The sequence below is a fragment of the Heptranchias perlo genome, chromosome 9 (assembly GCF_035084215.1).
Source record: "Heptranchias perlo isolate sHepPer1 chromosome 9, sHepPer1.hap1, whole genome shotgun sequence".
Classification (NCBI taxonomy): domain Eukaryota; kingdom Metazoa; phylum Chordata; class Chondrichthyes; order Hexanchiformes; family Hexanchidae; genus Heptranchias; species Heptranchias perlo.
In genome coordinates, this window is record NC_090333.1 from 43,095,179 (window position 1) to 43,110,274 (window position 15,096).

Here is a 15,096-nt window from a genome sequence, read left to right on the forward strand (position 1 = left end):
CACAATACTCCAGATGTGGACTCACCAAGGCCCTGTACAAGTGCAGTAAGACATCCCTGTTCCTGTACTCAAATCCTCTTGCAATGAATGCCAACATACCATTCACCTTCCTAACTGCTTGCTGCACCTGAATGCTCACTTTCAGATAATAATCTGTCTTTCTGTTTTTACAAGCAAAGTGGATAACCTCACATTTATCCATGTTATACTGCATCTGCCATGTTCTTGCCCACTCACCCAACTTGTCGAAATCACATTGGAGCCTCTTTGCATCCTCCTCACAGCTCACATTCCACCCCAGCTTTGTGTCGTCTGCAAACTTGGAAATGTTACATTCCATTCCCTCATCCAAATCATTGATATATATTGTGAATAGCTGGGGCCCAAGCACTGATCCCTGCGGTACCCCACTAGTCACTGCCTGCCACCCGGAAAAAGACCCATTTATTCCTACTCTCTGTTTCCTGTCTGTCAACCAATTCTCAATCCATGCCAGTATATTCCCCCCAATCCCATGTGCTTTAATTTTGCACACTAACCTCTTGTGTGGGACCTTATCAAAAGCCTTCTGAAAATCCAAGTACACCACATCCACTGGTTCTCCCCTATCGATTCTACTAGTTGCATCCTCAAAAAACTCCAATAGATTTGTTAAGCATGATTTCCCTTTCATAAACCCATGCTGACTTTGTCCAATCCCGTTAATGCCCTCCAAGTGTTCTGTTATCACATCTTTTATAATAGACTCTAGCATTTTCCCCACTACTGATGTTAGGCTAACTGGTCTGTAATTCCCTGTTTTTTCTCTCCCTCCTTTTTTAAATAGTGGGGTTACATTTGCCACCCTCCAATCTGTAGGAACTGTTCCAGAGTCTATAGAATTTTGGAAGATGACCACCAATGCAGCCACTATTTCCAGGGCCACTTCCTTTAGTACTCTGGTAGATTATCAGGCCCTGGGGATTTGTCAGCCTTTAGCCCCATTAATTCTTACATTCCCCAAAGACTCACTGGTCCATCTAGCCTGTCCCATGTAGTTGTGATGCCAAGTGCATCGCAGTACAAACACTCCCCATCCACCCTGGAGCCACGTAATCTTCTGCTCCTCCTGGCTCCACATTCAGGAAAGCCATTCGTCAGCCCCACAAAAAAATACACAAACATGCTTATTTGAATCCTACCTCAATAAAAGGAATCTGCTCCTAGTATTATCTTTAAGGTAAAAAAATAAGATCACATAATCAGTTTGAAAAGTGTCTCCCTGAGTACTTGCAGGGTCTGCTTTCTCTCATTTCTTCCAGCAATCCTGAAACCCAAGTCTCCTAATACCTTCAGCAACAGGGAAATCGTCATAAAACCTCTTTTCTACCTGTTAACACTTAGAACACAAAGAAAAATTGAAGGCTTTATGCTTTCTTGTGAGCAGTGTGCAAACTGTGCAACAGTTTCCATGGGCATGATTTTGACTCCGAGCCGGGAAGGGGGCGGGGAGGTCAAATTGTGGACGGGAAACCCGGAAGTACGAGTTTCCTGGACATCCTTACGATTTTGACGTAAGGACATTTTTTATTTTTTTGGTCGGTTTGCCGTCTTACTGACTGGCCAGATTGACAGGTGGTCTCAGTCGGACGGGAGACAAGTCAGGGAGACCATGTATTCAAGTAATCTTCAGGTAAGTCTTTGTTTGTATGGATGGGGAGCATGGGGGACAGGGGAGGGCATGCGTTGGCACGGGGCACGGGGTATAGGTTGGTTCAAGGGCATGGGTTGGCACGGGGGTCATAGGGGGAGACAGTCATTGGGGGGAGGGATTGGGGATCAGTCACGGGAGTGTGTCGGGATCGGTGGTCAGTGCGGGGGTCCACGATTGTTGGGGGGGTCGGGGATCGGGGTCGGAAGTCCGTGATGGTTGGGGGGGTCAGGGTCATCGCAGGGGTCCACGATCATTGGGGGGGATCGGGGTTCGAGATCGGGGGTCTGCGATCATTGGGGGGGATCGGGGATCGGGGACGGGGGTCCATGATCGTTGGGGGGAGGGATCGGGGATTGGGGTTGGGTGTCCGCAGTCATTGGGGGGGGCGGACACGGGGATCGGTTTCCACGATCGTTGGGGGTGGGGATTGGGGGCGGGGGTCCGCGATCGTTGCGGAGGGGGGGTTGCTGCAGGTAGGCTTGATGGGCCTGGGAGAAGCACTCCTGCTCCTCTGGGCCCACGTGCTGTGCCAGAAAGGCACCTACCTGTTAGTTTCGGACCTTCTCACCTCCTTTCACATAGCGTGAAAGAGATGGCCCGGGAATCCTGCCCCCCTGGGTTGAAATTGGAAACGGTGGGAAAATGGAGGCTTGAAGCCTCCTTGAAAGGTTTTAAGGCCCGACCCGCCTCCTGGGAGTGGGCAGGTCGCCCGCCCCTCATCCCGCCCCGGTGAAAACCGGAAATGGGCAGGTTGAAGGCAGGTTGGGGGCGGGCTGGGGGCGGGTCCGCAATGGTTACAATTTTGAATGGCCCCAACCCACCCATTTTTCACTTCTAAAATTGTGCCCCATATGTTTAAGAGGTATGAAATCTTTTGTGCAAAGCCTTCCCATGATCAAAATGTTATCTTTGAATGCAGGTGTTTCCATGAAGGTGTGGCACATTTTTGTTAAAGATGATGGACTTGAAGAGAACAATGAAAAATTGAAAGTGCAGCTAAAGACACCAATGAATGCCATCATCGGACAGAAAGACATCTCTTTGGTGGAAATTGTAGATTTGCGTGGAGGTAAAAGTTATAAACGCCAAGGAGCATTGATTAGACTCAGGCAACAGCAATAATAATAACTTGCACTCATATAACAATTTGCATTTATATAATAATAACTTGCACTTATATAGCATCTTTCACATCGAAAAAAATGTCAAGGCTCTATTCATGGGCACTGTAGAAATGTCTCATACATAATGGATTCAAACAGTTTTACTGATCTATAGCGGGATTAAAGATTTTACATGATAACCATATATAAAGTCATGTATTACTATAGGAGCCCCAAAGCCTCTTGATTCGGGTGTGTTAGACTTGGGCTGAAGGAACGAGATCTGAATCACAGATCATGTATTATGGACCATATGATAAAAATTGGGAGGGGACCAAAATGAGGCATGAATTATCCACCCATCTCATGAAACACACACACAGCTGTTTCATTAGTTGCATACTGATTTCCTATGGCATTTTTACAACCCAAAGTCGTTTTTTCAACTCTTAGCGTTTCAAATAAAATTTGCAGTGAACTTTTAACCCAAAGAGCTCGGGCAGCTTCAAAGGAACTTCTCTCTCCTTGTACCAATCAGATTTGTTTGTTTTTTTAAAAAAACGTTTTCATTGCCTGAAAAGTGGGTTTATTTGCAGTGGAGCGGAAACTGCCATGAAATTGGCAGAAACCTTTATGAACATTTAAGGATAGATTTTCTTGTTCCAGTGCCAGGGGCTATTGGATCACCCGGCTGCCGCAAACACTGGAAAATTGGGATGGGAGAAGTGCATGCCCACCCAATTTTCCATCCATTAATTTAAATTGACAGAAAATCATAGGAACATAGGAACAGGAGTAGACCATTCAGCCCCTCAAGCTTGTTCCGCCATTCAATTAGATCATGGTTGTTCAGTATCTTAACTCCATCTACCCACTTTGGTTCCATAACCTTAATATCCTTAATCAGGAAGGTTCCCTTACAGTCACCTCACATCCAGGAAAAAACAATCTGCTCCGTAAAGTCTGGTGGCCAGTGGTGAATCTCTCAAATTGTGTTTCTGTAGGCAGCTGTGATCCAGTTGATTTGAGAACAAGTGAAAATGATTATGAAAGTGAAGTAGACAGTGGTGTAAGTGAACTTCCAACGGCTCCTTCCAAATCACCCACTAATAAAAGAGAAGAAACATTCAGTCAGGAAGAAGGACTATTCACAGAAACCGATCTGTACTGGGAACACTATTCTTCCCCTCCTCGGGGTGATGTCCCTCAGACTGACCATTTTTTGGACTACCATGGAACTTTGATCAGAGATGATGTTTCTCCAGTGGTTCCCAGTACACAACTTCAGGCTATTGGAAGCAGCAGAGTGGTATGTTCAGAGTGAAGATTTCACATTAAAAGAGTAAGAGATGCTATGCTGATTGTTCCTCGCACTGATTTCTCTTTATTTGAAATTTGCATTAAAATACTAAACATCTTAAAAATGGGAAATTAAACTGCCAAGATATTATTAATCTGATATTAGTTTCATTTTTTTATAATTTGTTTTGACTGTTGCGATTCTAAAACTGTGATTAATTATTTGCAGATTCCCCCCTCATCAATTCAGAGAAAAAATGGGGAGATTGTGTGGACGGTAAGTCTTTTTAAAATATTGATATTTGTTATTTTACAATAATGTTTTTTGAAAACAGTTTAACATTTAACAAATTACATCAATGATGCAACTGAAGAAAGAAATAATGTATAATTAGAAAAGAATGCAGGCAATTTATGTTGAAAAAATGATCAATATTCTCTGCTATTTTACAGTACCATGGGATGGTGCCAATAAGAATCAAAGAAAAAAAAGTTCCTATCTCCTCACAAACCAGTGGATGGCAGTGGCCTGTACTTCCATTCCGTCTAATCCAGAGACATGACGTGCTCCAAAAAGACTTCCCATTTGTAGCTGAAAATACTCAGTCATTCAGCAACATGGATGAGGTAGATGTCTTCACTCATTACAGGTCCTGCACAGTTTGAAGCTACAGCAGGGATTCACAATAAATCCCTAGAGTGATTCTTAATTGTATTGTTTCCAACCATTAAAGCAGGAGTTATGGCATTTGTTATGCACGACATAAAGGAGCCAAAAATCCTCGGTCCTTCTAGTGCACTTCCATGCTGGAAGGACCTTAGGCTGGGACTTTAAATGGAGGATTCTTTGGCACCTTGGAAGGGGTGGAGTCTTTGTCTGCCTCTTATAAGGCCAATGGTATACAAAGGGTCAGAGGCAGGGACTCCCAACATAGGGAGTTCCCAAGTTCCCACCCTTCAGATAAACCCTGCATAGGATCCGTTGCAGTACAACTAATGAGACAAATCCTTACCAGGCAGCCAAAGGGTAGAAGTGGACCCCACCTGGTGGTCCAGGCAGTGATCATAATCAAAGAAAGACTGGTAACATTTTTTTACATTGTTAAAAGTGGCCCGCTGAGGCCATTAAGGCACTTCAAACTGCTTTTTGGGGGGGAATGGGGGGAACCTGGCATCAGACCCTCAGAACCAACAAGTTGTGTTGGTATTCCCAGCCTTTCCAGTGCGATGTTATAATGGGAGAACCATAGGTTTCTATGAAAAGATGAGCTGGCTGGGTCCAATAGGCTCTTTTATCTGTACATATCTTTGTGAAGAGATTTGAATGGACCTAGCTTTCAAAAGCAATGGCTTTGTTTATGCCAGTGAATATGCAAAGCAAATATAACATGGGTACAGAGATAAGTTCTGTGGTGATGTTTTTGAGTTGATAGTAACTGAGAAGTTGATTTTTTTTTCTTCCAGTTGTCCTCCCTTCTCTCATGAAGGCTCAAAATGCTGTACACTTCCATGGGTGCCACCAGCTCTTAGTACCTCCCACAAGTGATCATTCTTCATGTGTGAGCCTAGACAGTGAGTGTTGGCAAACAATATAAACACAGAGTGCATCACAACTGAACCTGATTCTGTTCCTGTCTGATGTCCAAACACTCACAGTTCCCAGTAGGGATCATTGGATAGTGATCAGGAGTAGGAACCGGACCAATTTTTCCCTCCCTAGCCTAGGGGCCCTGTATCTAATTGTTGTGCCTCACTCCAGTCCCTCAACTGAAATCAGCTAACTTAGAATAGAAGGAAGAATTGAACCTTGGTGTGTATAGCTCAGTTCCTGCATTGTGTTCTGCATAACATTAGTGCTTACTTTTTTTTAAAGAGATCAAGAAACACATAGTTTTGGTCTAACTCCAAATCCAGGAGAAGTTTTCAGTAATTTTTATTTTAAAACTGCAACATATTTGGAACAAATAATAGGTTAAACAGCAATTACAATTTTGTGTACTTACAGGACAATCAACAAATGGAATGTCCTTCAGGCTGGACCTTGCACGAGAAACATTGTTATCTCCTGAATCCTGAGAGAAATGCAACATGGGAAAGAGCTGAAATGGCCTGTAGGCAAATGTGAGCAACTTCTGTCAATTGCCAAATAAAGTTTCACTCAGTAAAACTCATTTCAAAATCTCTAAGGCATCTACTTAAGGATATCAAGATTAAGCCAATAGTAGACAGTAAATGATAGAAAAGCCAAGTACAGTTCTGTCAAGAACAATGGACACTACTTTCTAACATGTTTCCAGCAGTAACTGCTTTACCATAACTGTTCCAGTACTATTGCTGGGGAATGGTCTTTGGCTGAAACATGTTGCTTTTACTAGACAAAGTGGTTTCAGTCAATAATGTATGTTGTTTAATTACATTGTATGAGAAGGCAATAGCCTGTGTTGTTAAAAAGCTCCTGATAATATTTCAGACCTGTAATTACTGAAAGGTGTCACACAAATACTTCTTTTCCTTCAAAATAATTTAAATTTTTCTCTTAGTCTCGAGTCAAAAATGTCAGCTAACCTAAGTGATAGTTCCAAAGATTGCAGTAGAATAATGCAAGACTGTTTTACCAACTAAATGTGTCAATAGATATCATATTGCTCTGTTAAATTTCTAAAGGTAGTGTAAGTACAGTTAGTTTCTTAAATAAAAAGTAAAGCTTTAAAAAGTAACTATCTCTCCCAAAGATCATTATAATCTTTTAATAAAAGTCCACATCTCGTGCTCTATTTTCTTCTCATCCTATTCTTTCTTTAACCCTTGGTTAATGAACTAGTATAATTTTCGTGAAATATTCTTTAGCTCATTTCATATTTTACTAAATCTAGTAATTGATTAACTAATTCTTGTCTCAGGTTAAAAGTGTACTGCAGTTCAGATTTCAGGTAAAAAGCCAAGACCCAAAATGCTGGATAACACCAACGCTTGAAACATAAGACAGATGATTAGATAAATCATGAAGTAGTGATTGGGTGAAGCCAGTTTGGGTTTTAAAACCTGATGGATTGTAGAAGGGGGGAAGACTACAGGAGGTCAGACCTCCCACAGTTTTGATATCCTTGGAAAACATAAGAGAGGGTATGATGGGTCTCGATTTCAACACAATGAGGTTAAGGGAGGAGGAAGAGGTATCAAGTAAGGCAGTCACTATGAGAACTGTCTTTAATGTGTTGTGTTGTGTTGTGTTATGTTAAATTAAGAGTGAGAGAAAGAAATCTCTCAATTTGTTCCGCTGAGAGTCAAAACTGTGACCTTTTTCACATTATTGATTGGAGGAAATAATTACAGAAGCAGCAACCAGTGAAAAGTTATTTTAGCATACTCTGACACTTTAAGGGTTTGATGAACACACACAAAAAGAAAATCTAAAACGTCTGACCAGAGTTTAGTAATGAAGTATTGACTGGAATTTATATGCATGCAGATTCACTATTTTGAGGTTTATGTCTCAAAAATCAATATCTATTTTCCAGGACTAAGACATTTGAAAAATAGTCTAAGCAGCATGACGTAGGTAGGGCATGTCTATTCGGACAACAAAGCAGCTGAAATAAAAGTAGGCAACAAGTGAGTCCATGCAATACCAGTAGTTGGACAATGACCTTCTAGTTAAGAGGATGCGGTGTGGAGTGGAGCTTCTTTTGTTACTCAGATGGAGACAGTGCTAAGTGTCAGCCCGTGGCTCAGTGGTAGCATTCTGTTCTTTGGCCCGTGGGAGACCGGATCCTTTGTCCCTTTCACCGTCAGGTCCGACTACCTGAAGGTGTTGGGGGTCTGGTTTGGGGGGCCCCAAGCCTGCATCATGAACTGGGAGGAACGGATCGCCAAGGCCAAACAGAAGCTTGGTATGTTGGTGGGGGGAGGTGCACTCCCTCTCCATAACCGGCAGGAAACTGGTGATAAGGTGTGAGGTACGCGGGGTGTTGCTCTACGTGACTAAGGTCTGGCCCATTCCGCGCCCCTCCGCTGTCACAGTCACCCAAGCTATCTTCCACGTTGTCTGGAGGTCCAAGATAGAAAGTGTCCGCAGGGTCACTGTGTACAAGCCCCAGACAAAGGGGGGGAGGACGTCCCCAATGCCGCGCTGATCCTGATGGCCGCCTGTGTGTGTGGCTGCCTCAGGATGTGTGTCCAGTACACGAACGCCAAGTGTCACTACGTGCTGCATTTCTACCAGTCCACCACACTGAGAAGACTGGGTCTGGCCACACTGGCCGAGCAGACGCAGGATGCCCCGTCCAGCTGGACCATACCCCACCACCTGTGCCAGGTGGAGAAGTTCCTGAGGAGGAATCCGTTCGATCACAAGGCCGTCAGATAGTGGTCGACACGAAACGTTCTCAGGGTCCTGCAGGGAATGGAGAGGGTGGATCCAATTGGGCAATTCTCCGACCAGACGGTCGATGCCATTTGGCAGACATCTCGTCACCAGAACTGACCAACAGGCACCAGGATGTAGCTTGGATGGTGGTGAGAAAGGCCCTTCTAATGCGGTCTTTCCAGCATGCAAGGAATCTCAGTGCCACTGCGAGCTGCCCTCGAGGCTGCGGCGGGGACAAGACCGTCATCCACTTCCTGATGGACTGCCCCTTCGCGCAGAAGGTTTGGAGAGAGATGTGTTGGTACTTGTCCCGGTTTAACCCCAAAAGCTCAGGAATGCTGGACGCTGTGCTCTATGGACTGTTCCCCAGAACGCACACCGAGACAGATATCAACTGCTGCTGGAAGACCATCAACTCAGTGAAGGAGGCCCTTTGGTCTGCCCAAAACATGCTGGTCTTCCAGCTGAAAGAGCTGTCCATGACTGAATGTTGCCGACTGGCACACTCCAAGGTCCAGGAGTACGTCTGCGGGGCGCACTGAAGTGAGGTATGGCCTACTCAAAGGCTCTATGGGGAAAGGCCACCATGTAAGGCCATCCCAATTTATATTGTACAGAATGTATTAGAAGATATGTACTGTGTTTTGAATTGTAATGACCGGATCAGAGCACGCATGATCTGTATTGTACTGTTTTGAATTGTAATTGTGTATTTACTTTGAACTCTGTGTATCCTTAAATTTTATGAAATAAAGTGTATTTTAACATTTTTTAAAAAGCATTCTCTCCTCTGAGTCAGAAGGTTGTAGGTTCAAGTCCCGCTCCAGGGATTAGAGCACAAAATCTAGGCTGACACTCCAGTGCAATACTGAAGGAGTGTTGCCCTGTCAGAGTTGAGACGTAAAACCAAGGCCACATCTGCCCTCTCAGGTGGATGTAAAAGATCCCATGGCACTATTCGAAGAAGAACAGGGGCCAATATTTATCTCTCAATTAACATAATTAAAACAGATGAACTGGTCATTATCACATTGCTGTTTATGGGACCGTGCTATGTGCATATTGGCTTCCGCATTTCCTACATTACAACAGTGACTACACTTCAATGGTACTTAATTGGCTGTAAAGTGCTTTGGAATATCCTGAGGTTGTAAAAGGCGCTATATAAATGGACAAAATGGTTCTGATGAAAAGTCTTTGACCTGAAACGTTAACTCTGTTTCTTTCTCCACAGATCCTGCCTCACTTGCTGAGCTTTTCCAGCATTTTCTGTTTTTATTTCAGATTTCCAGCATTCGCAGTATTTTGCTTTTGTTATATAAATGGAAGTCTTTCAGGTCTTCCTTTTTAAACTGATATAGTCCAGAAAGCAGCATAAGCCAATAATCAATATAGGAATGCAGATGAACATACTACAGTCTGTGGTCTACCCCTGATAATTCTATTTATCTTAATATTAGTTTTTTTAAAAAACAATGTGTTGTTTCTTATTGGAGTCTAACTGCATTGTCTATTCTTCTGGCACTGTCACAAAGTGAATTATAACATTTTCAACTGTTATTTTCTAAAACAAAGGGACATGTATCAAGGTTTCCATTTTTTCTCTGTGCGTAGGTTTCATGCCAACTTAGTCAGTGTACATTCCAAGAAGGAACTGAAATGGCTTTGGAACTTTGCCAGAAAACAGCCATTCTGGATAGGTATGTATATGTGGAGAATTTCAGAAATATTGATACATAAACTAACAAGATTTTCTTCCAAAGGTTACAATAGCAGTACGTTGAAGGGACAGCATTTGAAATTTGGCTTTGGGGTTGGCTTTCGTCCTTGGCTTAAAATAAAATTAGATAGTCTGATGTTGAACGGTGAATGTTTGGTTATTTGTTGAAAATTTGAAACTGAAAAATTCAGTTTTTAACAACAGAATTTGGTTTGACCACTGATCCACTGGGGAGCCACTCACTTTGTGCTACGTGAAGTTTTACACCTGAAGCGATGGCTAGAATAAAATGTGCCCTCACTCTAGCGAATGCAGCCATGAAAAAGACAGGTTTAAAAGGGGATGGCATCACCCATCCTAAATCCCATCATTTCCACCTGGGATCCTACTCAGTAATGAACGCCTGTATATAACTGCCGTTTCTGCCAGGTACTAATGATGAAGGTGGAAGTACTCCCTTAAAAGGGAACTGCAAAGGCTAAAGTCATGCAAAACTTCTTTTACCTATAAACCTTTTTTACCTTCATGTTTTTGGGGACAAAAATGGGGTGGCACATTGGGAGCTGCAGGCCTTATTTTGAAGTATTTTGGGAGACTGCATTTACACTGACTGATTTTTGAGCAATGTCATTCTTGGCTTTAAAATGGATTGAAGCACTGTAATGATTAATGATGGTGAAGTGCATAAATGAATGCCTTGAAAAGTCAATACTTGTAACAGCTTCTGCAAAAGTATGTTAATAGTTCTGGTTAATAAATATCATTTAATTTACTGAAGACAGATGTGTAACATGTTAAGATTGTGCTATTGAGTGCCATATTTCGAGTGTAATGTGAATGTTGGCAAGGTAGATTGTGTCACTCTGTTTTTTTATATTTACTGCAGGCTTAATAAATGAGACTGGATCTGGAAAATGGACATGGACAAATGGAAGACCAGTAACCTTTACAAAATGGAAGAAAAATAAATCTTCACTACCGAGAAATGATCAGCCTAACTGTGCTCTTGCCCAGGGTAAGGGCAAATGGGTGACCAGACAGTGCAATGAAAAACAGGAGAGATATATCTGCTGCATTTCTGCATCAAGATCTTAACTAACATGTTTTTGTGAACATCAGGCCAAACAAAGGGACATGTATCAAGGTTTCCATTTTTTCGTGTATAAAATCATTCTAAAATGCAATATTTAGAATCGCTCAGTATTTACATGTCCAAATGATGACCATATCAGAAGCCTGAACATTCATGCTTGTTAACAAATTCCTCTCAAGGCACTCTGCTGCTGACATAATTGCTAGCCAGTTACTTAACCGGGGAACACAGGCTCCATTGTTCATGCCCCTGATCAGTTCTTGCCCCTGATCAGTCACTCATTATGAGTAATAAAAATATGTTTTGAATGTATCAGTTATACTTCCACTGTCAATGACAAATCCTAATATCAGCCACAAAAGTGAACAAGATACCTCAAATTGGAAGAATCCTAAAACATTTAAATAATAAGACTAAAAATTAACTTTCAGGAAACAGGTAGAATATAAGACATGAACTATAATAGAATAATAGCTTGATTCGAGGCAAGCCCAGTGTTGCACTTTAATCAGTAGTGTTCTTTCATCTGTCTATGGTGCTGCTACCTCTTCTATATAGCTTAATAATCATGACTTAACTTGGAGCAAGAATTGCTCTGGTCGTTATGTGTAGCAATGTTGTCAATTTGTTGAGGATTATTCTTTGTTTGGTACTTCTACTGAAATTATAGACTAAATAATCTAAAGGAATGAGTTTACAAATTCATTGGAAATAATGAACATAGGAAATCTTTACAAGTGCTTTTATGATGTCGCTACACATAGTGATGAAAGCAATTTTTACTTATTTGTGCCATTTCAACACAGTCATCAGATGCTTGTGCCTGGAATGCTCCCCATTTCTCTTACAATATCATCTTACTCCCCATTAATATACATTAAATGATACAAAGTTTTGGGTACATCTTTGCATTAGATGTCCGTTACTGTTGATGTTACAGTTTCTACCAACAATATTTTAGAGCACTAAAAATGAAAGTATGGTATTTGTGAAAATATTACTTATTGGAGCGATTGAGTGCTTTGCTCTTGTGATGAACACAAGTAGCACAACATTTCCTGACATCTCGTTAAATCAAGATTCATCTCATGGAATTCATACAATCATAGAAAGGTTACAGCACGGAAGGAGGCCATTCGGCCCATCAAGTCCACGCCAGCTCTATGCAAGAGTAATCCAGCTAGTCCCACTCCCCCGCCCTATCGCGTTGCCCTGCAAATTTTTTCTTTTCAAGTACTTATCCAGTTCCCTTTTGAAGGCCACGTTTGAATCTGCCTCCACCACCCCCTCGGGCAGTGCATTCCAGATCCTAACCACTCGCTGTGTAAAAAAGATTTTCCTCATGTCACCTTTCGTTCTTTTGCCAATCACCTTAAATCTATGTCCTCTGGTTCTTGACCCTTCCGCCAATGGGAACAGTTTCTCTCTATCTACTCTGTCTAGACCCTTCATGATTTTGAATACCTCTATCAAATCTCCTCACAACCATCTCTGTTCCAAGGAGAACAACCCCAGCTTCTCCAGTCTATCCACGTAACTAAAGTTCCTCATCCCTGGAATCATTCTAGTAAATCTCTTCTGCACCCACTCTAAGGCCTTCATATCCTTCCTAAAGTGCGGTGCCAAAAACTAGACATAATACTTCGGTTGTGGCCGAATTAGTGTTTTATAAAGATTCATCATGACTTCCATACTTTTGTACTCTATGCCTCTGTTTATGACCCAGGATCCCATATGCTTTTTTAACTGCTTTCTCAACCTGCTCTGCCACCTTCAATGATTTGTGCACATATGCCCCAGATCTCTCTGTTCCTGTAACCCTTTTAGAATTGTGCCATCTAGTTTATATTGCCTCTCCTCATTCTTCCTACCGAAATTTATCACTTCACAATTTTCTGCGATAAATTTCATCTGCCACGTGTCCGCCCATGCCACCAACCTGTCTATATCCTCATGAAGTCTGTCAATATCCTCCTCACTGATGACTACCTTTCCAAGTTTTGTGTCATCTGCAAATTTTGAAATTATGCCCTGTACACCCGAGTCCAAGTCATTAATATATACTCCTGGGGAACACCATTGTACACCTCCCTCCAGTCTGAAAAATAACCACTACTCTCTGTTTCCTGTCACTTAGCCAATTCTGTATCCATGTTGCTACTGCCCCCTTTATTCCATGGGCCGCAATCTTGATGATAAGCCTACCATACGGCACTTTATCAAACGTCTTTTGAAAGTCCATATAAACCACATCAACTGTATTGCCCTCATCTACCCTCTCTGTTACCTCAACAAAAAACTCTATCAGGTTAGTTAAACACGATTTGCTTTCCCTAATCAATCCACGCTCATCCAAGTGACTGTTAATTCTGTCCCAGATTATCATTATCACTGAGGTTAAACTGACTGGCCTATAGTTGCTGGGTTTATCCTTAGCAACGCTCTTTGCCCCTTTTATTTTTCACTTCCCCTCTGAATTTTCTATTTTCTGCCTGGTTCTCACTTGTGTTATCAACCTCACATCTGTCATGAGCCCCTTTTTTCCATTTCACCTTATTCACTATCTCTTTTGTCATCCAGAGAGCTCTGGCTTTAGTTGCCCTACTTTTCTGCCTCGTGGGAATGTGCCTGGACTGTGCCCGAATTCAACTCCATTTCATTCTTTCTAAAACCGCAAAACTGTGGAACTCCTAACTTCTCTCAGATATCCATTCCTTCTACAATCTACAGACTTTTAAGACCCATCTTGGCACTTCCTATTATTTCTCGATTTATCTAATCCTCTCTCCTATTATGGACTTCAGCCCATCATCTAATTATCCCAATGAATAAAAACAGTGACTTGCACCAATAGTATATTTTTGGCTTTATTTCACTCATGACAAGCACCTTATAATTCACTTCTAATTTCTGAGTTACAGGTCTTTAAAGTCAACATTGGGTCTAAATCTATGCAATATCCTCTATCTACATAGTTTAAAAATTCTCACACATCATACTATTTCAAAACAACGACCAGACCAGTTTAGCATGCTCAAAAGTGTTTCTGTGCATGTTATTAAGTGCCTTGTATGCAGTAGTACATTTAAGAATAATAATACTGTCTCATAATTTTTTTAAAAAGTTATACAGAAATTTCTGCACTATGCAAAAAACAGATACGATTTTAAGTTTTTTGATTAAAAAAAACCTGTTTATAAAAGTGCTTTATAATTCCTTATTATCTTTTAGACTGCATGAGTGATGACACAGTAAACTATGTGCTGGTTCAATTACTGTTCCACAGTGCAATGAAATTTCCACTGATATATACAGATGTATGCGGTGGCAGCCTGATGTGTGATGTTTCTAGGCTTAACATAGTAAATAAGATTGTTTCAATTGTCATATTCAAAAAAATATGAATTTTTATACCATGAATTATTATGAAATGTTCTGTGGCATTCATAATGTACCAAAAGGGATTAAACAATTAAAATGCCAATAATAACTTTGCTTTGCTTTTATTGTGGTATTTGGTTGGATAAAGCCATTCTGAAACTTGTAAGAGGATGAAAGTAAAGGCCATTGTTATAGGGGTATATTTTGTTCCTCTCATGAATAATGGATTAATTGCCCTTTTATATTGTAGAAAATAATCCAAGTCAAGATGTACACTGTTTTGCTTCTGAAATTCTCTATGCAATCTGAACCCCTTAGTGTTGACAAAAGAAAACTGGCCAGTCAGGACACATCTCCCATAATGCTCCTTTTCATAGCTCTCAAGCACCTATATTGCCAGTTAATGGTGAATATTTTCCTCATCCAGCTTTGAAGTATGCA

General features: G+C 41.5%; 1 protein-coding gene across 2 annotated transcripts in view; it reads left to right on the top strand.

Moving 5' to 3' along the window:
* The window catches only part of frem1b (Fras1 related extracellular matrix 1b), a 150,645-nt gene extending 135,894 nt beyond the window's left edge, over positions 1 to 14,751 (top strand). For both annotated transcript variants that reach the window (XM_067990288.1, XM_067990287.1), the window contains exons 29-35: positions 2,613 to 2,762; positions 3,801 to 4,105; positions 4,325 to 4,372; positions 4,549 to 4,722; positions 6,101 to 6,216; positions 10,076 to 10,161; positions 11,068 to 14,751. In XM_067990288.1, coding sequence (XP_067846389.1) covers positions 2,613 to 2,762; positions 3,801 to 4,105; positions 4,325 to 4,372; positions 4,549 to 4,722; positions 6,101 to 6,216; positions 10,076 to 10,161; positions 11,068 to 11,276 — 1,088 coding nt within the window. In that variant the 3' untranslated portion in view covers positions 11,277 to 14,751. The remainder of the gene's footprint in view (positions 1 to 2,612; positions 2,763 to 3,800; positions 4,106 to 4,324; positions 4,373 to 4,548; positions 4,723 to 6,100; positions 6,217 to 10,075; positions 10,162 to 11,067) is intronic.
* The last annotated feature ends 345 nt before the right edge of the window (positions 14,752 to 15,096 follow it).